We start from the raw sequence: 24,644 nt of genomic DNA on the forward strand, positions 1-24,644 counted from the left end.
GTATAGTTATATATCTATAATACGCACCGTCGATCGCTCCGCGTTTTCTCCACCTCGCCCTAAAGCCCAGGCCCGGCTGTCCCGATCCCTCCCCACTGGCCGGAGCGCCGATCGATTTAATAACACGGCCATTTTCCTGGCTCACGGACCGAACGAACACGCTCCTCTCCCGAGAGCGACCGAGATGCTGCCGCTGCAGCAGCAGTAGCAGCGAACGCGCGCCGGTGCTCTCATCTCGTTTCATCTTGCTTAAAGCCCGGCGGCACACGAAATATGCTTTGTTGCTACCGGTCGGTCTCCTTGCATGCTGCTGTATATATACGTACCTTCTCGCGAGACATGTTGAGATGCGTTTCCTCCTGCGAGACAGCCTGTCTTGGTTCATCTCGTCTGCCTCGTCACTCGCTTCCGTTGCGCGCGGATAAGAAATGATAAGAAATGTTGGAAGTCGGAATCGTTGAACAGCGAAAGCCCATTTCAATTTATGCGCTAAAATCGAGATTATCATCTTGATGTATTTTTTTTAGGCAATTTCAAGTAACTTCGCGAAATTTCCTTTATAACTATGATAGATATGCACGTCGGATATTAATCTAATTTAGACGAATAATTGGGGTGATCATTTTATAAAGTTCTAATTTAAGATTCGTAAGATTTCATATTGAAGTGACCTTTTATATCTTTAAATTTAACGTCAATTCGATTCTCTTCCGATGTACATAATCGCAATTATCTTCTATTCATAGATACCGCACTTTATTTTATTAAATTTGAAGCGAATTTGTATCAGTCGCATTATCAAACTTTAATTTCTATAAAATATATATTATAATCTCACAAAAATAACGAGAAAGGAAAAAAGCGATCTTAATTTTATTTTATTTATGTACAAACACTGCATAATGCGGCAAATTGCTATCGCAGTTTTATTAAAAATAGAATATGAATGTTTTTTTTCGGACGGGCAATTCTCTCCGATTTAAGCTACAAAATGTCAATGATCTATATCAGTTGGGCATTTTTGTCGCTTTAAATTGACAGGAGCTAAATTTACTATGACATTTCATACATCCGTAGATAAACGTATTGCTAAGATTATATGTTTAAATTTATCGCGACATATTCATTGATCGTCTTTCCTCTGCTTTTGTTACGTCAAATGAATGGTTCTTTATTAGAATATTGTCTCATAAAATTACAAATTATGACAATACATAATGTTATAGTAACAGCAAAATTTTTTAAGTATAATACAAATAAACAATTTCATGTATCAATTAACTCTTCATTGGTCTCTTTTATTTTTCTCGAGAACATCGTTTTCAATTCATCGCCGAGCGACGATGGATCGTGGAAGGAAACAAAAGCAATGAACATTTTTCCTGGTAAACGTTACCTTGAAACTCGTGAACGAAGTGTTGACAGGGCAAAGCGCGCAAAAGTCGTCGAGACTCGGAAAAGTTTCCTAATGCAGTCCAATGCATCCTTTTAAAATTTTTCCACTGGGATTTCATTTTCGCATCGCGGAGATCTGTATTTTGCGCTTTTACTTTAAGTCAACAATTTGAACTGATAAATCTATAAGTAATTTTTTCTATGAGACATTTAATCTCTTTTACAAAATAAATATATAAAATGCAATTTTATAAAATTATTCTATAAATATAAAATTAATATGAAGCAAGAGAAAGAAGTATTCCCTTCAATTGCTATAGATTTAAAGATACAATGAGAAATTTTACTGCAGGAATATCTCAATTTCCGAAGAAAATGTGCGATAAAAAAAAAGAGAGAGCCGAAAGGTCAAAGCAGTCTCGGTTTTTGCAAGAGTGCAACCGATCCGCATTGATCGATTGAAGTGCACCGAGTACGGTTGCTCGAAGCTCTCGTGTCCGTCGATTAGCGAGAAAACAATGCGAGGGAGAGCACTTTATTAGCGCGGCACGAAAAACAGGAAATTAGCGTCGCGACGCGTTCGAACGAACGCGACGACGACGACGACGACGACAACGACAACGACAACGACGATGGGCGGCTAACGATGACGTGTGCCAACCGGACGAACGACGATGACCCCTCCACGGGATTCTGTCTTTCTCTCGCTCTCGCGCGCCCACCCGCCACCGACGTCGTCTACACATCACCTCCCCTCCTCGCCCTTCCCGTCCCTCTTGTGTTCCTCCGTGATCCCCTCCATCCCGCTCGCGTACGAATGCTTAATCACAAATCGATAGACGTGACGCATCGCCGTGGCCTGAGATACGCCGACTTGCCGCCGCGCTTCGGCTTATCTGCATTTCCGACGATCGTTTCGTCCGCGCGTGGCTGGCGTCGGGATTAGGGATTACGAGCGAAGCGATCGCACCGAGACTCTCCCTTCGTTTCGTCAAACTCGCATCTTTGGAGCCTCGAGCGAATCCGGACGGACAAGAGGTTGATCCGTTATTATCGCGCGGAGATATTATTAAATGTGACAATTAATTACGACACTATACACGTACCATCGCGTGTTCGCATAGGAAAAGTGGTGTCGTACTTATTGAATCTCTGAGATACATAAATAATTTTATATGTAAAATTTTGAAAAAAATATTTGAGATGGTTTGCGCTGCAATGTTGGTGCATCGCGCTATGAAACTGTGAATATCACCGAGCGATGTTACCCCAACGTCGTAATGAGAAGGAGAAGTTGCGGGCGAGTAAAGTGTAGTGCAATTACGTACGGAGATAATGGTTCGTATTCTACGCGTACTGTTCAATAATCCTCGCCAGTTTTCACGTAGCCTTAGTACACAATTTGCAATTTATGTTTAGTACATAAAGATAATTCTCCCAATTTTTAAACATTATTTCAGGAGGACTTGTTCTAATCATTATATGTATTGCGTGCATAAAACTTATATCTGATCCACTAGTTATCGTAACAGCCATAGTCCAATATTTTTCCAATATATATATATATATATTATTAAGAAAAAAATTATCTTCTACTATTTATAAAATTATCTATTATTCTAGGATAAAAAATTATGAAGTCATTTTAGAATAATAGTTTTATAAATAATGGAAAATCATTTTTCTTAATAATAATAATTTATAAGATAATAATAATTATTTAACTCTTTAGAATAACAAATAAAAGATTATAGTTCTTATTGTATTCTCAAGCTATATATACGGCAATAAAATTAAGTCAGTGTCCATTGCATTTAATATTACATTTACTGTTGGATTAAAGACCGTCTTTTGTATTAAACATGCAAAACTGATAATCCAACAATCATATTTTATATCTCATTAAATATATGAAGATATGAGTGTCATATCATCAGACGTTATTGCTTGTCGATCATTGTGATATTCTAATTAACCTTATGTGGACATAGATGACTATCGATTATAGCAAAATATAAACCATGTTACGATAATTGGTAGTTTAGAAGTACTTATGTACACATAGACTTTATATACATATAGACTACGTGTGCAAAATGTATAAGGCAATACTATAATTATATTTATTTTAGTTTTATATACTATAATTATGTTATTTTACTTTTAGAATCATGTAGAAAATGAAAAGCATTATCGTTGTAATGTTTGAACACGATTTGTGATATTAATAATTGATATTAAGATCCGTTGTATGAATTACTTAATTAAAGATACTAAGGTGATAGAGATAATATTTACAAGTTATAAGTAATAAGTAATATATACAAGTTGTCAGTATAATGAAAGATCTTCATTATAAAAATTTATCACTATCAGGGAAGGAAATTTATGAGATTATGCAAATTATTGCAATTTAATCTATAAATAAATCTGCACTTTATGATAAACATTTTATGGAAATGTTGGAGGGATATCGAGACTTCTCTCATAAATTCAAGGAGATAGATTATAAGTGATAAGTGCATATAACTATACGTAACAGGTTCAATGTAGAAGTATCTCTTGAGTATAATTGATCAATGTTCCGTTAATCTCATACGTTTCTCGTATTACTTTCGCATGCGCAATATATAATGATATATTCTGGACGAAATTTTGATGTATCGATTTATTCAAAACAACATTTTACACTATATTATTTCGATAGATGTAATTTCTATGAAATGACATTAAGTCGCATGTCACGCATGAATATGTGTTAACATCGCTTCGCGTCAAATGGAAAAGTAACGACGAGATATACAATATATATAAGCCGCCTTTGCCGCCATCGCTTCTGCCAACGAGCATATTTTATCGGCTGTCTTTACGAGTCCTGGCATGACAACGTTACATCAAACAATATTATATGTATACATGTATACACCTGAAAATGGTGGCCATGGTTAATGCGCTGGCCGATTGTCGGTTGTTCGTATAATGGATTGCTGTTAAAGTATGTATATTAAAGAGGAAGGCACGATACGACTTTCCGCTCGTCGTTAAGTCATTAAGAAAAGAAAATTGTGCTATATATAGGGTCGTCGCTCACAATCGAGGTCAGAGACGTGAACTATATTGTAGCATTCAGGAAATTGACGGTGAATGAAATTATGCGTCTCGATGAAAGCTCAAAGGGAGAACATGCGGTTATCGATTAATACTTTTTACAATATTTATTCGCGCTATACTTTTGTTTCCATTCGCACGATCGAGTTTCTTAAAACATTGGCATTGTTTGGAACCGCGCCAATTTGGTTCTCTATATCGGTGATGACTATTAAAGTCCGATTATAAATGCCCCGTCGAAGAGAATCATTAGCGAATCAGTCGCGTCTCGCGAGAATGAATACTTTCGGAACTGTCCAAAGATCATCGATGATGAATGAAACTTTGATTCTCGTGTCTCGTGTCCATCGTATTTACCGTACGCAATGCATTGTAAACACACGTGTATACAGGTAAACTATTATGCGGCTACGGCGGCGGTGTTTACTGGGTGAAGCAGTCGTATAAGCCGGAGTGCGGAGAGTTCAACGACCGGTATAAATTAAAGCGCCGCTCGGATTTCAATGCCACGGCCTTACTCAAGGCCGCCGCACTCGTAGAAAATCAACGGTACATTTGCGCCGGCATTCGCAACAATAAATTGTATACGAATACGACGCGAATGATCGAGTACCGTTTTCCACAAAATTAACGAGATCGAGAATTTTGATTCTTTTCGCGATAATTCATCCATTAAACCGCAATTTCAAGAGAAAAGCTTAATGCAAAAATGCCCCGTATGTTTGTTAAACGATAAAAAAATTCCTCTGCAATTTTCTTCTTGGAAACGTTTAGTTTTTTTATTCTTTGTTTTTATTTTTTTTTTAGAGATAAATTGTGATTTTTTTAGAGATAAATTGTAATTTCAAAAAGAGAGAAAAAATTACAGTTATTATGGAAATTTATATTTTTTATTTGAATACTAATCAAGTTTAATTCTCAAACAATGTCGGAAAAGAATCGTTGGTTTTTGTTAATGTCTGTATGAATGATGTTATCGTAACAAGTTCTTGGCATCCGTGAACTATTTTCATCGCGCACTTAATTTCTAAAATTATAACATGCATGCACGATTTATTCAATTACATCACTTATCCGCTCTTGCGTTGCAAAGCACTTCGTTGTCGTTATTATCAACGCGCATAACGGTTAACATGATAATACGATTTGAGAGGTAGTTTAATTACGAGATTATTAAAAAGAACAAAAACTGGCTTATTTTAGCCTCTTTGCAGATTTAATTTATAAGCAAAAGTATACATATTTATAAATGGAGAGAATTTGTTCGCGCTTAATACGAATATTTTTGCTTTATTTTGAATGTTTAAAATATTTCATATTGACGGAGAAATAGGTATTCCGCAAAATTATCGCGATGTATTTCTGTGCTCTTTGTAAACATTTATGTTGCACATGTAACGAAATCATTTCTCAACGAGTAATGTATTTATTTATCGCATATAAGATTTACGTGCGTATTCGCCTCGATCTTTATGTCATTTTTGCTGCAAATACGCAGTATGAATATGTGCATATTTCATTGTACACACACCATAAAGTACAATAAAATAAATTATTATTTTAACATGTGCCATATTATTACGTAGACAAATGGCACATTGCTCTCAGGTAATTAATTAATTTACTTAAATCACCGCAAGACTTCGACGCTAATAGTAAGTTACGATCAATGTGAGCATCGGTCTGTATAGAACAGTTATCACAGACTGTGTCCGCACAATATGACAAAATTGAAAGGATCAGTATCATTGAGTGAAATAACATGGAATAACATGGAATTGGATTTCACAAAGCACGAATGACTTTGCGTCATAGCGAATAGAGATTACAATGCCGTTTAGATTGTTTTGCGGATTGATTTTCGCTACAATGGATATTTTTTAAATTTTCCAAATCGACGTCTCGCTTCGGACAATATATCGTGTAATCGAGATATTGTCATTCTTATAGATTTAGTGTACAAATTTTTTTTGAAACATTAATACGGTTTTCGAGATAATATGACTCGAGTATCATTCATTAATCTACGCATGTACGCACGCATTTTTATAAAAATACGATAAATTCATATAGAATTTTCGATAAATTTATAGAATCTTCAATTTTAATTTTAGCATATTGGCCCCGAGGCGACAGCGCGGCGTCGTCGCTCTTTGGCGGGATACCGGGTGGTTATGGCTTGGGGGCCCACCATTTGCCATCGGCTTACGCTATTCTGGGCCGGGGGGGCTCCGCGCCTGGCTTCGGGGGCCACACACCAGCCTCGGCGCCACCCCCGTCCCCGTATCCCCACAGTAGTCTTGGTACGCTCAGCGTGGCTGCCAGTCAAGCTGCAAGTTTGGGTAAGTAAATTTTCCGTCAACCCTCGGTCCATGCTCCCCTCGCTCTTGCTTTCGTCCCGTTCTTCTTCCGCGTGAGATTACAATCCGTCTCTAGAGTCTCGTCGATTATCATGGCTTTACATGTCATAAACATGGAAATAAACGTTGCTTATTCTTGGAAGCGTGTTTCTTGCACAAGGCTGTTTTCGTGATAATTTGGGATCGCTTGGTTAATGTCGAATGCGACATGTGTAGTAAACGTGGCGGAAGACCGTTAAATTTTTATGCAACCGCTCAATCAAAAGTATTTCACATAACAATGCTTAATACATTGGCAAAATTATCAATTAAATAGATATTTAAAATTTCAGTACGCTATACATTTTTATCATATACACAGAGTATCAGTCAAAAATATTGCATCATTTATAAAAACAGAAAAGTCATTACTTTAATGAACAAAAATATATACAAATATTATATTTTACTCGCCTACAACATTACAGGGGGAAAGAGGGATAATAATTAAATAAATTCTCGAATTGAGAATTATTTAAATTTGCTTGGTATCGTACCAAGAAAATTTGTGCCCTGTGCACACAAATAAGTTTCAACGAAAAACTTATTTTCTCGTTGAACTTACGCACTATCATCCGCGTTTAGCTCTTATGGCCTGTTTAAATTTAAGTTTATGTTTTAATACACAGAGCCTAATTTCTTATAGTTATTTATATTTTATTGTTGTTATTTTATGCTTTAATTATTTTATGAAGATGAGCAAAACAGCTAGAAGAAGAAAAGATAAATATTTATTCATTTACTTGTGTGTTTTCTGTATTTTTTGGAAATGATGTGATAGTTTTAATTGTTATGGTAATTAATAGATTATAATTTTTAATTTGCAAATACTGATTTAAGTACTATTAGAAATTCTATATTTTCATGTAAAATCTATTCTGTTCTGTTGTACACAAAGAGATTAGAAAAATACTTATCATACCTTTTATGTACATAATACTTTGTCACAATACGCATTGAACTTTATTTACACGAAAATACGTTATTTCTAAAAAATTATCTTTTTACATCTTGAGAATTGGACGCAGTCGAGCGATGTCGAGCCTGTTTAAGATCGAATTTTACGGATCGAGCGGATTTACGGGACGTACGAAGGCATTCGTTTATATTGCAGGTATCAATCCAGCAGCCAGTGCATGGTGGACAATGGCCTCTCATCTGGCGGCGCAGGACTACATCGCGAGGCTACAAGGAGCGGCAGGACTCCCTGGATTTCCACCCGGTGCCGAGAGCCTCCTGCCGCCCTATCCCGCCTCTCTACTTAATCCCCCGTCCCTCTCGTCCCACAAGTCTAGTAAGTGTAAGTAATAACGATCGACAACATTGCATGATACGATGCTCGAGAAACTGTCCGCCTCCGTACACTTAATCCTCGATCGTCGAGTTCTTTCGAAATAACAACATCGTTCTCGAACTAGTCGAACGACATATATCATTATAGCCTTTTCTCTTTTTAACGACTAAACTTGTGTGGAGCAATGTATTCTGCGAGGTATAATTTTTAATTCCTAGACTTGGCATTTTTTTATATTCTTCTAATTCTAAAACTAGTCCGAATTAATATATCCATTCTGATTTAATATATTTGTTCTTCTAATTTGTTACTATAAATATTTCTACATTTATGAATTTTATCATTTTGTATCTTGTCATTTACATTCCAAGTTATAATAATGTAAGAGTCGTCCCTATTTCTCTCCGAATTTCGGGTTATAATAATATATAATATATATATATATATATATAATATATAAACTTGTTAATGAGATAAAATCTCGAAATTAACTTGTGAAAATTTATGAACTTTCGCGACAATACCGTTGATCTTGTATTGAGTCGAATGCGGACATTTTTCGGTAAAGAATTTAAATGTTATGTATATTGAATACGCGTTCATTGTTGTATATGTTTTTACGACCAAGCAGCTAAGTCAAGCAAGAGTCACAAGACACCAGCTAGCAGTAGTAGCTCAACGACACCGAGTATGACGAGCAGCAGTCTGCCCGTGTCCACTCAAGTACCGGTGACATCCTCTCATCATAGCACCCCGGTCAGCAGTACACCAAATTCGCAAACGAATGTCGTCAGGTGAGAATCTTGCTTATTCATAAATATACGATACAAGACTAGAATTCCACAGATTAGTTTTATTTAACTCTCCACAAAATTCTATCTTTTCACGCTATCATTTCCCCTATCGCGAGATAGTTCCGCGAAGGAAGGAAGGTGAATATATTGTCTATTACCCGATAGATTTGTTTTATAACGTTTTATGATTTGCACGCAATTTAAGAATATTTATGATAACTGTGTAAGCCCCTAGCTTATATAGAGATCTTAATAAAATTAGATTCTTTTGTAAATTTAACTACCTGAGACATTTTTTCTCGTTATCGCATAAATTTATTTGCCTTTCAATTGCTCTTAAAAATAAATAACGTTATAATCGCATTTTCTCCAGTGATCCTAGCAGTATATTAGGAGGTGTGCGTCTACCTCCCGATACGGAAATTATCAAATATACATCGAGTATAGTCGGCCCGAAGGTTCCCGGGACGACAAACCGCGGCAGGAAGAAGACAATATCCTTGGACACTCCCAGTGTCAGCGTACACCCGCCGCCCGTCCCTGCTCTTAGCGCGCATCAGACAAACACGACGTCATCTTCATCGCTGATGATGGAACCGAGGAAATATAATCGCACGGCGGTACGTTTAAGCGTCACGTTTATCGTAATTACAATATTCTAGTTGCATAGAATTACAAGGAGTCATAACATTACACATATTTGTCATTTACATAATTTATACTTTTTGTAAATAATATATAAATATTCTCGAAAGCTAATTAATAACGTTAAACATAATGTATTTGAAAACGCGCAATGCATTACGTAACTATTTTGCATTCTATTTTCCCTTAGACTGATTCAAACGAATACAGAGATTCGGTGGATCGAGTAGAGGTGATCAAACTACCAGCTCACTCGACCAATGGCTCTGTTCTGTCGGCACCCCCGACGTACACTAGCAGTAGCAGCAGCAGCAGTAATAGTAGCAACGTTAACAACAATGTCAACGATTCGGATGCGCCTCTAAATCTTTCTTTAAAACCCGCCACGACGAGCAATAGCTCGCCGATTTCTTGTAGTCAGCCGCTCAGTCAGCTCAGTAATTTAAGCCAGTCATTACTTGCCTCCGATCGAACATGTAAGTACAACAAATGTGGTGCAGCGCAATTCACTTCCGGTCGTTATCATTTTAAAAAGGTTGTAAGGCGTAAGAGCATCGTGTTTTTATTCGATGGAGAAACTATTCGTGAAATAGAAAGATAGAAAGAATTGAGTATTTTCTTAAACGTTACAATCTCAGTTCATTCGTTTGAATTTCTGCATTTCTTTCGGGAAGATTTTTCAAAAAACTGTTTCAGGATTTACGTGCAGCGAAATAAATTAATATAAACTAAAGTTAATATTAAACTGATAAATTAATTGTCGAATCTAAACCATCAAAATAAAATTACTCAATTTTGAAACTATAAGAACGGAAAGGAGATAATCGATTGAATTAATAATCGCTCTGTTTCTTCTATTCTATAAATTTTATACATGCTATACTATTTCTAAAAGCTGTCAAGACATTCATTACATTCACAAAAGCGGAAACGCAAATCGAGAATTTCATTCGAAAAGTTTGTTTCTTTAAACTAAGATTTTTCAGAGAGATAATTCATCCTTATTTATCGGAGAAACTAACTTTTTGAAAGTTTTATATTTGATTTTATTTTATAACTGACCGAATTATCGTAGCGAGACGAAAACCTGGACCCAAGCCGAGAAGAGTGCCGCAGAATTCGGTGCCGATCCCGGCGTCGCCTAGTCCCTCCTTAGCGCAATTTTTCGCCGCTGCAGATTCGCCCCAACGGCCGAGTAGCGGTAGCGAGGAAAGCGAGAGTGCGAGCACTGCCACCCACCACAAGGACGGTAGGCCGCGAAATCTCGGCCGCGGTGTGTCGAAGCCTAAGAAAAATACGGTCGCGTCGCTGCTGGCTCAGAGCAGAGCTTTAGGGATAAAACCCACCCCGACCTTGGATCCAAGTGTGCCATTGTCTCACCAAGTATCGTTGCTGAAAACGAATATACTGGCGCATCAAATGCACGCTTCCGCGACCACCGGCCAGAATGACGACAAACACCAGGTAAAACTCAGGCGCCACGAGACTTAAACGAGATTTTTTTTACTGCCGTTATTAATTTTGCCACGTTATAATTGATGCGTTGTTGCTGCGATAATTAATAGAGCATTTTTTTCTTCTGATTTTTGTAATTATCTAATTTTCATACATCTTTACGGATTATCTTTTGTTAAAGTACTATCACTTGCTAACGAAGATACAGAAGAAGAAGCGACCTCGACCAATTCGTGCTTCGTGGGCGAGGAGCCATGTTCGTTTTTCTTTTTTTTTTTACTTATGATTTCGCACTAAAACCATTCTCCCTATATAGAAATCTTTGCAGGAAAAAATGAAAAACAAGTTACTGGAGGCCTCGGGAGAAGAGAGTAACATGGACGTGACCAGCGAGAGCGGCAGCAACACCGATGTTGTCACGGATACTGATGACGATAATGCGGAAGGTACACCTAGCGCGAAAAGGAGAAAGCTCAGACCCAGCGAGAGAGACCTTCAAATGCCATTGGAGCGCGGCTGGAGGCGTGAAACGGTTATTAAGGGGCTGGGGAAATCGGGAGTGATAAAAGGCGAAGTGTCGTATTACAGTCCCTGCGGGAAAACTTTTAGGAACAGTGCCGATCTAGCGAAGGTTAGTTGCCACATATTACAACCGTTGATGTACGTTATCAAAAAATGATTCGTATAAAGCTGTTGAAAGTTCGAAAATACTTTGCTAAATTATCTGCCGTTATTTTTTTTATTATTGTGATATCTACGTTACTATATGTACATAAAACAAGAAATGATGTACTAAAAGAAAAGTAAAAGTTTAGATTGGTCAGATTATTTGGCTCTTTTTTGAAAGAAAATGTTATTTTCTAATTTAAGTTTCTGGAGCATCAGAATCCTGCCGAGTTAACAACCGCCAATTTCTCATTCTCCTCTCGTCCGTTGGTCGGAGAATTTCTGCAACCAACGCTGGGTCTGGCGGAGGCCGAGTTCGTCAGACTTGGCGCCCAAGAAGTGGCGAGGAGACTAGAGGAGTTGAAAGCGGCTAGTAGCTTCAGAGACGGACGAACGAATAATCAGTACGAGAGAGATAAGCTGGCTTATGCGAAGAAGGTCGCGAAGGAAGAAGCACTACGGCACAAGGAACAAATTAGGTAAGACACTTGATTAAAGTATACATGGATTTTTATTCTTACTATTTAATTAAAATTTTCAAAACAAGATTTTTAAAAAGAAAACAAAAGTATATACGTTAAAACATAGAGATAGAATCAACGTATATTAAATTATTATTTGATTTTAATCACTTTATAAAACTCTAAGTAATGAAAAATTAATGATTGTCAATAATAATCGAAATAATAAATCACATAAGTTTATTGAAGTACTCACTACGAAAACGGTTATTTATTCATTTATCGAGTTGCATCGAATTTATTATTTAAATCAGAATCTCGCAATTGCATTGCATTGATGTTTAATTAGCATGTATTAATTTCTTTTGGCTTTAAGATTATTGCACGTGTGTAACAATAAACGCTATTGCGAATAAAAACTTGAGTATCCCTTATTATATTAATACAGGACTCGATTTCGTGTTCATAAAATGATAAATAGTTGCGAGCGAAATTTGATTAATGATTTTGTTCGAGCATTTTTATTGCTTGTGGGTATAATGCAAACTTAATGGTACTCTCATTCACCGTAGGCTTATTAAAGAGCAGGAGAAGACGGAACGACAGGAAGCCGTAAGACGAGAACGGGAGATCCGAACTCAGCAGCTGCTCGAGGTAAGTCGACATCTACCGCCGAATTTCTTTCACGTTTGTCTCGATCTCGTTGTTTCATTCACACAAAAAAAACTGTTCTCTTATTCTATTTGGGATACCTACGTTTTTTTGTATTTTGTCCACCTGTCGTGCGTGTCGCATGCTCTCTCTGTGTGTGCCGTATTTATATATATACATATATATATTATCTCCATATATATATATATACATCTGTCTATATATACATATTATACAATCTTTTTTAATGAATATTCTTGTATAGAAAAACTCTCTTATACTATATATCCGTCCAACGACCCTCTTACAACCCCTATTGTCCCAGGACACATAAGACACCCATAGTCAACCAAAACAACCGCTAGCGATAGTGACAGGAGAACCCAGCATGTCCTCCCACTTATCTTTTACTTGGTTTTCATCCTTTTTTAATTTCGCCAAATTATTGTTGTAACTCCAAGCGTTTGTAAAATTCGTTGAGGACTAAGCAATTTCGCTTCCTTTAGCAACTAAAAAGTTATCATTAAAAAAACAAGAAAAATAGAAAATTAGTTAATTGCGCTTAGATTTTCTTTTATATCCAAATTATTTAATAAGAGAAAAAAGAGTTTTATTTCTTTTATGGCCGGCTACATCTTTTTTTGGCGTATGTTCAAAAATACACAAAAGCTGAATTTTTTAACTTTGAATGTAGGAATCGTGAATAAATTAATATGGATGCCGGTATTGGTTTGAATTTTAAAATTCTTTGCGCGATATTTGATGTGTTTTGAAACAATTCCATGCGTTTTCAATCGATACTGCTTGATGTTTTTGTAAACAAAGGTACCGTTGATATAGTGTATTTTACTTCTCTGATCATTTTTATCTATTTAATCGCACATAAGCGATAAATAATTTTACGTAATGAAAAATTGCTTTCAATAGAAAAGTTTATTACAAGAAAGCATCCGATATTAAAATGTAACATCATAAGATACAAAGGATGGATTAATATTTATTCAAAATTAACATTTAGTCAAAGTTATAATTTTAATTAATCTTTTTTCGTTTCTATGCGTTAACCTATATTAATTAAACTATAATTCATATCTCTCTTCTAATCAGATAATGTAAGATAATTAATTTTATTTTTAACATGTAATAACATTACGCTCACAATGCAGAATTTTTATTTCTACAAGTCGAAATAAAATAAAGTAAAATCGAAATTAAATCAAGAATTTTTTTACTTTTGGCAAAAATATTTCCCATGCGGTACAATCGGATTCCATAAGGCTTAAGAAAAAATTTTTTATTTCATATTAGAATTTCATATATCTATAGATTGTAATGTATTAGAATGCTCACTTGTGATAAAGACTGATCGACACATTATTTTGAAAATTTTTCTGCGGAAGGAGAAAAACCTCAACGTAGAGGCGCGCGATTGTAGAGATTTCAAAAGTCCATCCATTGTGATAGTCCTCCAAAACTACCCATCGCGGAATTCTTCGCGCAAGCCAGATTACCATCCTATCCCCCTCAATCACTGTCACTCGTTCGTTCATCTGTTCCCTCGCATTCACACACGCATTCCACATCCACACGCACATCACTTGCCCAAACATACACACATAGTCCGTGCAATTTGAAGGAGACGTCAGACGACACAATAGTGTAGTAACTGTAGCTACACGTGGGCTCACATGTAGTGGAGAACGCGCGAGAAATAGGGATGCCCAGATCGTATATAACCGATCCTAATCGTTTTTTTTCCCTGGGACGTAGAGGGAATATGTAAAACAGATATACGTTATCGATGCATATTGCATTTAGAGGGATTAATTGATTGAAATAATTTAGCAAGATATTGATGTTAATTAAAAATGTTATTTTTTAATTTATGTGTGTTATTGTGTTGTTGTTACGTTGTGTAAAACATTATTCAAAAAAATAGCCGGAAAATTACTTTCTATTATTTAATGTGTTTATAATCATTAATAAGTACATCGCGCGTATTTCTTTTTCATGGTTAATCGCTTTTATGTGCTTATAGTATTTGAAATTGGCTTTATCGAAATTATATATACTTTAGTCTTTTTAAAGACGGTACGCGGGGTTCATAAAATCGCGATTACTAAAGCAATTAATGTGTACGCGATAATAATGCAGAAAAATTAATGCGCCTGTGGAATTAATTTTCCGATAATATCATTTCATTGTTTAATTTTGTTCGCGTAAAATACTCGATAGCGAGAAATTTTAAATCTGATATTTCAATCTCGGGAAAAAATATTATATATTCTTTATAATATTATATATTTCGTGTATACGTGACAGAGAGAGAGAGAGAGAGAGAAAAATACTGTACTCTTATATGATTTAATTTATCTTGTATGCATATTATCGTGTAATCCATTTGTGCTTGAAATTTATTACCATTATACGGAAAGTGACCTCCGCGTATCGTCGCGTTCCAATCCCCGTCGATCGACCGCGAACCGGCCGATCGCATGTGATCATTAAACGATCATCTTCCTTTCGATTAACGCGATCGATTATATATTGGGCATCCCTGAAACCACCACCAACGCAGGGTCGAAAGCGGCTCGCGTTCACGATCAAGCAGAAAATGAAGATCATCCAAGAGATCGAGCGCGGCAAGAGCAAGAGCGACGTGGCTCGCGAGCTGGGTCTGGCGAGCAGCACGGTCGCCACCATCTGGAAGAATCGCGAGAGCATCGCCGAGAGCTGGCGTAACCGGGACATGATGCAGCAGTCGGACGTCGAGGATGTGCCGTCGAAGAAGCCACCGCCACCGCCGCCGCCGCCGTCCATGTCGTCGCCCCTCGCGTCGACGACGCTTTGCACGCCGGCGGCTATAACGATGACGACGACGACGACGATTACGACGACGCCACCTTCGTCGGCCTCTGGCGTGGTGGTGGTGCCACCGCAGGTGCAGGTGGTACCGCCGGTAGTGCTGCCGCCGCCCCCGCCACCTTACCCCACCTTGACCCTGCCGCCGGCGTCAGCGGGCTTGACGTCGTCCACGCAGCCGACAGCGTCGCTCGCCTCCTCGTTGAACCCGTCGTCTACTACCACGTCGACCGGCACGACGACCACGATCAATGTGCCACCGGACAATATCCAGCAGGCACAGACCCAGACGCAGAACCAGGAACTTCTGGAGGTAAGATGTCGTATGACGCATCCCCCCGAACCCTCCCCCGAATCATCTTGTTGGTCCCGATCTTGCCCATTTCCTCTCGTTGACCCCCATCGATTCCTCCTTTATGCGATATCTCGAAGCTCGATATCCGAACATTATACACCACTTGAACCCATCATCGAATCCACATCATGTTCACTAATGAATGTTGTCATATTGTCTTGTGAGAGTCGTTATTACTCTTCCGGATGTCCCTGTCTCCCATTTTGGCTTTAATATCTCCCGCGATCCGGATACGGTTTGCGAGAAGGGCGAAGAGATCCCCGGAGGTAAGACTTACCGGAAGTGAGTACACCCGCGGTCCGTGATTTTACGTGTGTTTGCGCTGGGCGGAACAATTATAAATGCTTCCTCCAATACGGAATATCGTATGAATTGTATCATTTTACGTCAGCTCTCGTCTCTTCAATGTACTTTGTAGTCAAATAATGAATCGTCTTAACGAGAAAATTAATTTATTACTAATTATCTGATGAGTTCGTTAATGTTCGGTTTTGACTTTACAAGCATTTGTATCGTCAGAACTTCGAAGTTTTTCAAAAAATAAGAGAATAATATATATTGAAGCGAATATTGTTGTTCGCGCTTAAAAGTAACTTGACATTTTGAAAACAAACCATACACGTTTGTAAATCACGTTTTAGATCGGTGCATAAAATTCCGTCTTTCTCAATGATTCGCGCAATCAGAGCTTCCGCGATATTTTTCCAATCATATCGTTTGACGATTTTTCGAATTCTCTCATTATAACATTCAAAAGTTTTCGCCGAGATGAAGAGATGAGCCTGCGACTGACATCGCGCGATTACCGGAGTACTTCCGTCTACTATCTTATTACATCACGTAGTGATAAAACGGAAAAAATACAGAACATATACACACACACATACATGCATATAGATGCTCACCACCGTGCTTCCGTAGGAATGAACACGATCAGCGGATGGCCGATCTCTTCGTCCGGCCAAGCGGATTTCGGAGTTTTAGATTTATTCAATTAAACTCACATCTTTAGAAATTGATAAAACAATTATATTGTTGCCAATAATTTTTAAAAATTATGTAAAAAGAAATTTTGATGTTGCTATAGGATAGGTGCTTATTTCTATTCGTATTTGTAATAACTATGATATTTAATTTTTTTATATCGATATGAGATCGTTACTTTATAAACGAATTTAATCTGCAGCATTTTTTATTGTTTATTTGACTTTTTACTCATTATAACTTTAAAATTTATAATACATTTACGCTCGTTATTATTTCATTTTAAAGCATTTGACATTGAGATACAAATGTGGAATCGCGCACATATTGTAATTAAATTAAATTATTAAATTTTGACTTAATCCATACTTCTTTGAAATTTGAATTCGATAAATTTATAATTTATCAACTGATTCTGAAACGAGAGAAGTAAATTTCCGAAAAGAAATCCGAAATCCGCCGGGAAATTGTAAAGAGAAACTATCGATGTGTGTCAATCTCGTCAGTTCTCGTTGGCAAACGTAGTCTTTTCCGAAATCGACGATGGAAAAGCGCGATCCATCGAGAATCATGAGATATTAGATCGACACTGTGATCGAGGCACGTTAATGCTGACGATATATATATATACATATACGTAGGCACGATATATAAATATGATGATATATACGAACCGACTGTCGCAATGCTATCCTGTGCCTAGCTTCTCCTGTCACTATACAAAATAACAGCTAGCTACATGATTATCCAGCATGCCATATTTCTCGAACACCTGTCTCTACGAGTATATTCGAGTATTCGCTACACGAGTATATATCTGAAAGCTTTCCTTTACCTTCTTATTGTACTGCGAACAAAAAAAGCGACACGTTGAATTCGCGTAATAAATGTGATATTTACTTAATCTAATTGTTACATACGCGTATACTTTTATATATATATATTTATAAATATACACGTATTTTTTCTATATATTATATATATATACATATATTTTCTATATACTATGTATTATCTAGTGTGATATTTTATATTCATAGGTGAAACAACACATTAGCCTAATGTTTTATCAGCTTTTGAACAATGGTACATATATATACGTACCATTGATATAATATGTGCATACATAGGCGAGTATATTTGCTTGGCTCCTTGCATGCACGCTAAGGTTTTTCACACATTTCCACGTGTTCTTCTACTTCTTTACGGTCTTTTATAATGGTGTTGGTTTTCACATAACGCTTTCTCGTTATACTTCTCTCTTATAATCTTTCTTCTATTTATATATATATATATAATAATTAAGTATATATAATTATTTCACAATTCGTGTTTTTGCTGTCGAGTTCATTCACAGATAATTTAACGAGCGATTCGTTCTTCGTTATGCTTGGCTGCTACTTATATTGGCGCATACACGCGCCACTCTACTTTCTTGGTGGAGTTTTATATTAAATCTCGCATGCCTTTGCTACTCTTTCTCTCTCTCTCTCTCTTTCTCTTTCTCTCTTTATACGAGGATTTTTGAGGACCGATTGCGCTGATTTAATATGTTTATCGGTATGTAGAAACTGAGCGTGCGTTCGCGACTGCGACATTTCGATGAGCCTAGCATATCCGATGATAAAGAATCCACGAGAGCACGATGATCGGATCGCCGAGTCGACGGGGACAAAAGTTAACAATGCGCGCATTTTCCCCGAAGTAGCGATACAGATTTAGAATTTAGCATGAGCGTAGTCGGGAAGGATGCAATTTGGAATTTAAAGGCTCAAAAACTGATTTAATTTTAAATAAGTCTAATTTTGACAAGTCTAATTTTGCAAACCAATATATATATATAAGATATGCAAATTTATAAAAAGAAATTCTTATTTCTCATTTAAATTCATAGTGATTAATCAGAATCTTGTTTAGTTAAATCATTTAGCATCGAATACTAAATAAGGAAAGATTGACTTCAAATTCGAATAATATGTCATTAGAATATAACCACTTACACATATTAATTTCCGGCTACATTCCCGAATTCTAGAGTAGTGCTTAACCCCTATTATTGATCTGTGCTATTTAGATATCGCTTATCACACGTAGCGAATCACAATTACACTACGAACGTCACGAAATCGAAATGAAAACTCGTAGGAAAAAATTATCCCCCACTAATAACAAACTAGTTAACTATTCATCCTGTTGCCCGTCGACGAGAGTCTATTTCTATCCAAAAAGACGAGAAATGCAATAAAATCTGGAAGATTATAAAGCGAAGATCGAGATGGTTTTTAAAAAATTAATGACGTTAATCTTTTCCATACGACAAATATTTACAGAATATCATTCAAAATTCCACATTGAAAATTTCCCAAGTAAATCTAGAGATGAATTCTTAGAGAATCGTAATGTTTTTACAATATACTTTCTGTAATTTTATAATATAATATAAAACTTTATAATTTAAAATATTGACAAATATTTCCAAAAATTGTTTTACGAGATAAAAACTTGAATATCATGTAGATTGTACATAGAATAATTTTTATCTAAAATAATATATTGTAAAGAAAAAATATAATTATTTTATACCGGATCGAGATATGAACTCGATAGTAATAAGATTAAATAGCACCTTTGCTCACAATCTGCTCGATCATCGTTGACAAACTAGTAAAGGATATTAAATACGAGTTCAGTTGGCTAACTAATTATCAGTATCGAAATTATCAATACCGATAACGAGATAATAGATAATTCTTCGTTCTCCGGAACAATGTCTCTTTTTCTTGTCGTAAATTTCGAGTGATTCTGTGAATGAGAACAAAATTGCCTAAGTTTCCTCCTGATAAACATGATTACGGATGCGAGTGATGTGTGTATGGCATGTACGCAGGCGCGGAAAAAACGGCAGGAAGAGGTGGAGAAGATGCGACTGGAAGAACAACAAAGGAAGCAACAGGTAATTCAATAATCGTTATTATGTTAATGCTTGCCCTGTTCTTCTTGAATCATCTCGTGAAATATAAAATTCTCACGTGAACGCAAATGATCACATACTATCGTGCGTTTCCACAGAATTGTATTAAAAAATTTTTAATTTCTCAGGAACGAGAGCTAAAACGGCAGCAGGCGGTCATGTTGAAGGAACAGGTGAGTCCTTGATTTAATATGAATCTTTCATCGTCAATCGTGTCGTCGCTGTAGATTAGCGTGTGCGTGTGTGAGAGTGTCTGTCGTAGATGTAGAAGTCTCCGTTTTATTGTTATCGTCTGTGTTTTTCGTTATTTATTTATTTATTTTTATATAAATTTTTATATAATTTATTTATTTCAATTTAAAATCAGAATCGATTTTTTATTTTGCATAGAGTGGAATAAACAGAAAAAAGAAAGCTTTGTTTGTCGAGAAAGGAGAATATATACAAAATAAATATTATAAATACGTGAAGCGGAAAACTTTAAATTTATTAATATCGCAATTATATAAATTGATATATTATAATTTATAAATTCGGGTTTACTTGTACTTAAACACAAGATATATCCCAGAAATAGTGTTTACTAGTAGTAGAAATTTTGTGTGTAATTTGCATGCAATTCTTCCGTAGTAATGTTTGTATTTAAATTCAATTATTCTTCAATATCGTAAATTAAAAATTGCAATTGCAAAGATTCCACTTTTTTCATTTAATCTGGAGAATAAATGTTATCGAAAACATGATTCATAAAGTTAAATTAAAATATTTAATATTCTAAAAAGTTATATACCGTTATTTCTTTTGATTAAAATTTTATATCGTGATCTCTTTTTTTATGTTTTAAACATATGTATCAATTTCTGTCTTCAAAAAGCTCCTATTAAGTTTTCAAAACACTTCAAAAAAACAACTTCTATTAAGTCTTTATTTTTGTTGTTATATTATGTTATCATTTTAAGATATTGTATCCTGTTTTAAGAACAAGAAATTCAGAGTTATTATTATTATTTTGAATAATGTAATTGCGAATGAAAGCTATAAAAGTAGTCAAATTGTAATTATACATAAAAACTGATATATTTAATAGATATGAAGAGTGTAGGGTCATTTTACTTGTCATTTTAGCGATTAATTCAATTTACATTGTAGATATTCACTTGGATAGATCTAGTATAATATTATATTTTAAATCAACAATTCTAACACACAATCTAACTCATTATTTATCAATATTCATCAACATAAAAAAATACAATTGCTAATGCGATTAATATATCATTTTCGGGAAAGTGTAGTTCATCGCATATCATGCACAGAATGTTCAATCTTCATCATTATATGTTTTCATCACAGATTATTTAACAAATTTTTAGTTGATCTTTTTTTTTTTCGAATGAGAAAACTTAAAAGACATGTACATCGCAAATTAAATAATATTTGCAAGTTAAATTGTTTAAATAGGTAAAGTTTAAATTTTTATTTAGTTTCAAGCTCTTGAATTTACTGTAATGAACATTCTATTCTATTTAATTGATATTTACAAAGTTTCTATACACGATACCTTACAAGTTTTTCTTCCAAGATAAATCTACACTTGACAAATACGATCAATCGTAAATTTGCAAAGATGAAGATGAGACACTTCGCTATCATTTAGCGTGCTCGCTTTATTTTTAAAAATCCAGGACAAACAAATTCGACATAACATTTGCGCGCATTATCCAACAATCTTGTCGCGAGAAGATCGATCGCGCTCTGCACGGTTTAACTGTGTGATAGAAAGATAGCCGATAAGAATAGAGAACGTTTATCTATTAGAGAGCGAGAAAGATTGTTTGATGGAGCGTAACGGTGTTTTGAGCACTAGTGGATTGTGGATGTGTTTTGTGCCGCAGATGTACATGCAGGAGCTCACCAAGCAGCGCGAGATGCTCTACACCGTCGAGCTGGTATGTCATATACCCAATCTAGCATCTAACGGAACGATATTAACGGATTAATAATCGCTCTTGCAATTAACTCGCACGATTGCCATTGTCGGCTCTGGTTACATCACAAATTGCGGCGAACTGCAATTGAACAATTCGGTTCATGCGTTATATTTTCTCAAGTTTTGACGAGCACCATTAGAGATCTAATATAACTGCCTCTGTACAAACGCGATTTGTGTTATGTTAACGCACATCATCTTCGTCTGTAACGCGATAAGTCGGCATCTTACTCAATTGACATCTGCTTCAGCTTTCGCAATCATTACAATTCACAAGCTTACATCATGTAAAAACAAACGTTGCTCTAACAATAAGTTTAATGGTAGGAAAAACAGATTTCTCGCTTGTTTTGTCCTATATTAATGGTACTTGATAGAAAAATTTATCTTGATATTTTTAAAAACTTAAAGATTTATTGGGGGGCGGGGGGGTGGGGGACGCTCGAGTAGTTCGAGTGACATTAGATTTGTTCTGCACGGTTTTCTCTCGCGGTGTAACAAACGATATCCACGGATATGAATCCTCTTAAAATCATCAATGCATCCGTTTGACGATAATGTTCGTAATGCGTGGAAAAGTATTTGGGACGGTAGTAGAGTTTGTTCTATTATCTGTGCGTGCCACAAATACAAAGTGGAAAATCATTAGGGAGCTATATATGTACTTATCATTCAATTAAAATATTTATTTATGTAAATAATTAAATAGATGTATATAACAAATAAGTAGCATAAGAAAGTAAACAAATAAGTAGCCCAAAAAAGTAACATACTCTCTCTATGAAGGGAACTTTTAATAATTTTTCAAGATATATTATTTTTCAGAAAGTTCACCCAAATACTCACTGAATAGTAGTATTTTTTAGAAAGGAATAGCTTCTTTCGTGATTTTCCACTCCATATACACACTGCGCTTTTTTTGGCAACGGAGAGTCTTCATACATTACATTCGTTTTCGTATAATTTTGTCTTGATTCGATTATCTTGCATGAACACGCTAATAAATTCCACATTCGTTTCTGATGGACAATGATCGTAGGAGAGGGAGAGAAGGAGGCAACACATGGCCCTGGTACGAGCGCTGGAGAATCGTAGGAAGATGGAGGAAAAGGAAAAGAAACGTTTGGAAGCTAGAGCTGAAAGAATAGCGACGAAGGAGAAGCGGGCGGAGCAAAGGAGAATCGAGATGGAGTTGGTCGAACAAATTCGCAAGCCCGTCGAAGATATGGAGCTGACAGGTACGTGAACAAAAGATTCGATCGATCTTATGCGATGAGAGCATTGCCATCACTACGTCACATAATAAAATGAACAACTTAATGCCAAATTTGCGCGTTTCTGACTAACGAGAATGCAATTTTTCAGATCACAGATCACTGCCAGAACTCAAGAGAATACCCGGACTTAGGCTCTCTGGACAAGCGTTCGCGGACATTGTCATGGTCTTCGAATTTCTACATAATTTCGGAGAGACTTTGGGATTCGGTGAGGACATTTAACATGACACATGTCAGAATAAGATCATTTGTTATTTATTTAAGATTGACCGATTGATTGCCGTTTTTTTTTTTCTAGACATGGAATCGTTACCAAGTTTGAAGAGTCTTCAACTCGCTCTTCTCAACGACGAAGAAGCTGAGGAGGAGATGCTGTCGGTTATGACACATCTGTTAGTTTGCGCTATCGAAGATCCAGGAATCCCACAACCGGCCAGACACACCACAGGCTTGGGTCAAAGTTTACGTCAAGCTGACATCACTCATGCCAATATCAGCGAGGTTCTACGAATTTATCTGTACGCGAACGCGACCGGCGAGGTGAAGGCTTTGACGGGGGTGTGCCTTGAGCGTGAGCGTGATAAAAAGTTTGCCGATCATCATCAAAACGGCGGCGACTACGCTTCAACCTGCTCGGGAAAGAACGCGCAGTTTTACGAACATTTACATAACAACGAAACGTGGAGGATGTCGGAAAGATTGCGGGATAAGCCTTTCCTAGCATTGAACCCAACGCATAAAGCGCAGATGCTCGCTTTTCTCTGTAACGAGCTGCTGCAAAATAAAGCTGTGATCAGACAGATAGAGGGTAGCCTAGAGACGGTGGCTCAGCTGAGAAAGGAGAGATTCGTATTGGATACTAAGATTAGAAAGTAAGTTGCATTGTATCGAAAAATAGTCAAACAAAAGTTAAGTTTGATGGAATAATATTAAAAGCCGTTAAATATATGATAAAGAGCATTGTTTATTAAAGACATACGTAAATCATCTGTTTTATTTAAAACTTAAATCGTTTTATTTTTAAACTCTTGATAAAATTATTTATTTATATTTACATAGGCTTAGACAATTACATGGTCGGAAAGTCCGGATGGAGGCTGTAGGCGTCATCGTGAATAAGATTGGCGACACAATCACTATTGAGAAAAAAGAAGGCGAGGAAGAAAGCAATACTACATCGACTGCTGTGGGTACGACGCCTACGCCAGACGAGATTCACCACGAGGATGAAGTAGAAGACATGTCTGAGAACGAGAGCGAAGGCACTCAGCCGGAAGAGGTATTAGAAAGCATCGATTTAATTGGTTTGAAAATTTATTTCGCAATATATAACAAAA

General features: G+C 36.3%; 1 protein-coding gene across 19 annotated transcripts in view; it reads left to right on the forward strand.

Moving 5' to 3' along the window:
• LOC145962111 (bromodomain adjacent to zinc finger domain protein 2B) overlaps positions 1-24,644 on the forward strand; it is a 157,364-nt gene that overhangs the window by 125,963 nt on the left and 6,757 nt on the right. For 7 of the 19 annotated variants that reach the window (XM_083082950.1, XM_083082956.1, XM_083082961.1 and 4 more), the window contains 19 exons: positions 6,618-6,845; positions 8,017-8,202; positions 8,828-8,990; positions 9,111-9,128; positions 9,364-9,610; positions 9,826-10,111; positions 10,711-11,099; positions 11,272-11,346; positions 11,419-11,721; positions 11,961-12,235; positions 12,790-12,871; positions 15,447-16,043; positions 19,957-20,022; positions 20,169-20,213; positions 21,936-21,989; positions 23,070-23,268; positions 23,396-23,515; positions 23,606-24,179; positions 24,367-24,586. In XM_083082950.1, the coding sequence (XP_082939076.1) occupies positions 6,618-6,845; positions 8,017-8,202; positions 8,828-8,990; positions 9,111-9,128; positions 9,364-9,610; positions 9,826-10,111; positions 10,711-11,099; positions 11,272-11,346; positions 11,419-11,721; positions 11,961-12,235; positions 12,790-12,871; positions 15,447-16,043; positions 19,957-20,022; positions 20,169-20,213; positions 21,936-21,989; positions 23,070-23,268; positions 23,396-23,515; positions 23,606-24,179; positions 24,367-24,586 (4,127 nt within the window). Of the gene's footprint in view, positions 1-6,617; positions 6,846-8,016; positions 8,203-8,827; positions 8,991-9,110; positions 9,129-9,363; positions 9,611-9,825; positions 10,112-10,710; positions 11,100-11,271; positions 11,347-11,406; positions 11,722-11,960; positions 12,236-12,789; positions 12,872-15,446; positions 16,044-19,956; positions 20,023-20,168; positions 20,214-21,935; positions 21,990-23,069; positions 23,269-23,395; positions 23,516-23,605; positions 24,180-24,366; positions 24,587-24,644 lie in introns of all 19 variants that reach the window. The other 12 variants (XM_083082959.1, XM_083082967.1, XM_083082962.1 and 9 more) reach the window with 9 other exon arrangements.

This window comes from Camponotus vicinus, unplaced genomic scaffold (assembly GCF_025532165.1).
Source record: "Camponotus vicinus isolate PSW18456_S1 unplaced genomic scaffold, iyCamVici1.0 SCAF_11, whole genome shotgun sequence".
NCBI classification, from domain to species: Eukaryota; Metazoa; Arthropoda; class Insecta; order Hymenoptera; family Formicidae; genus Camponotus; species Camponotus vicinus.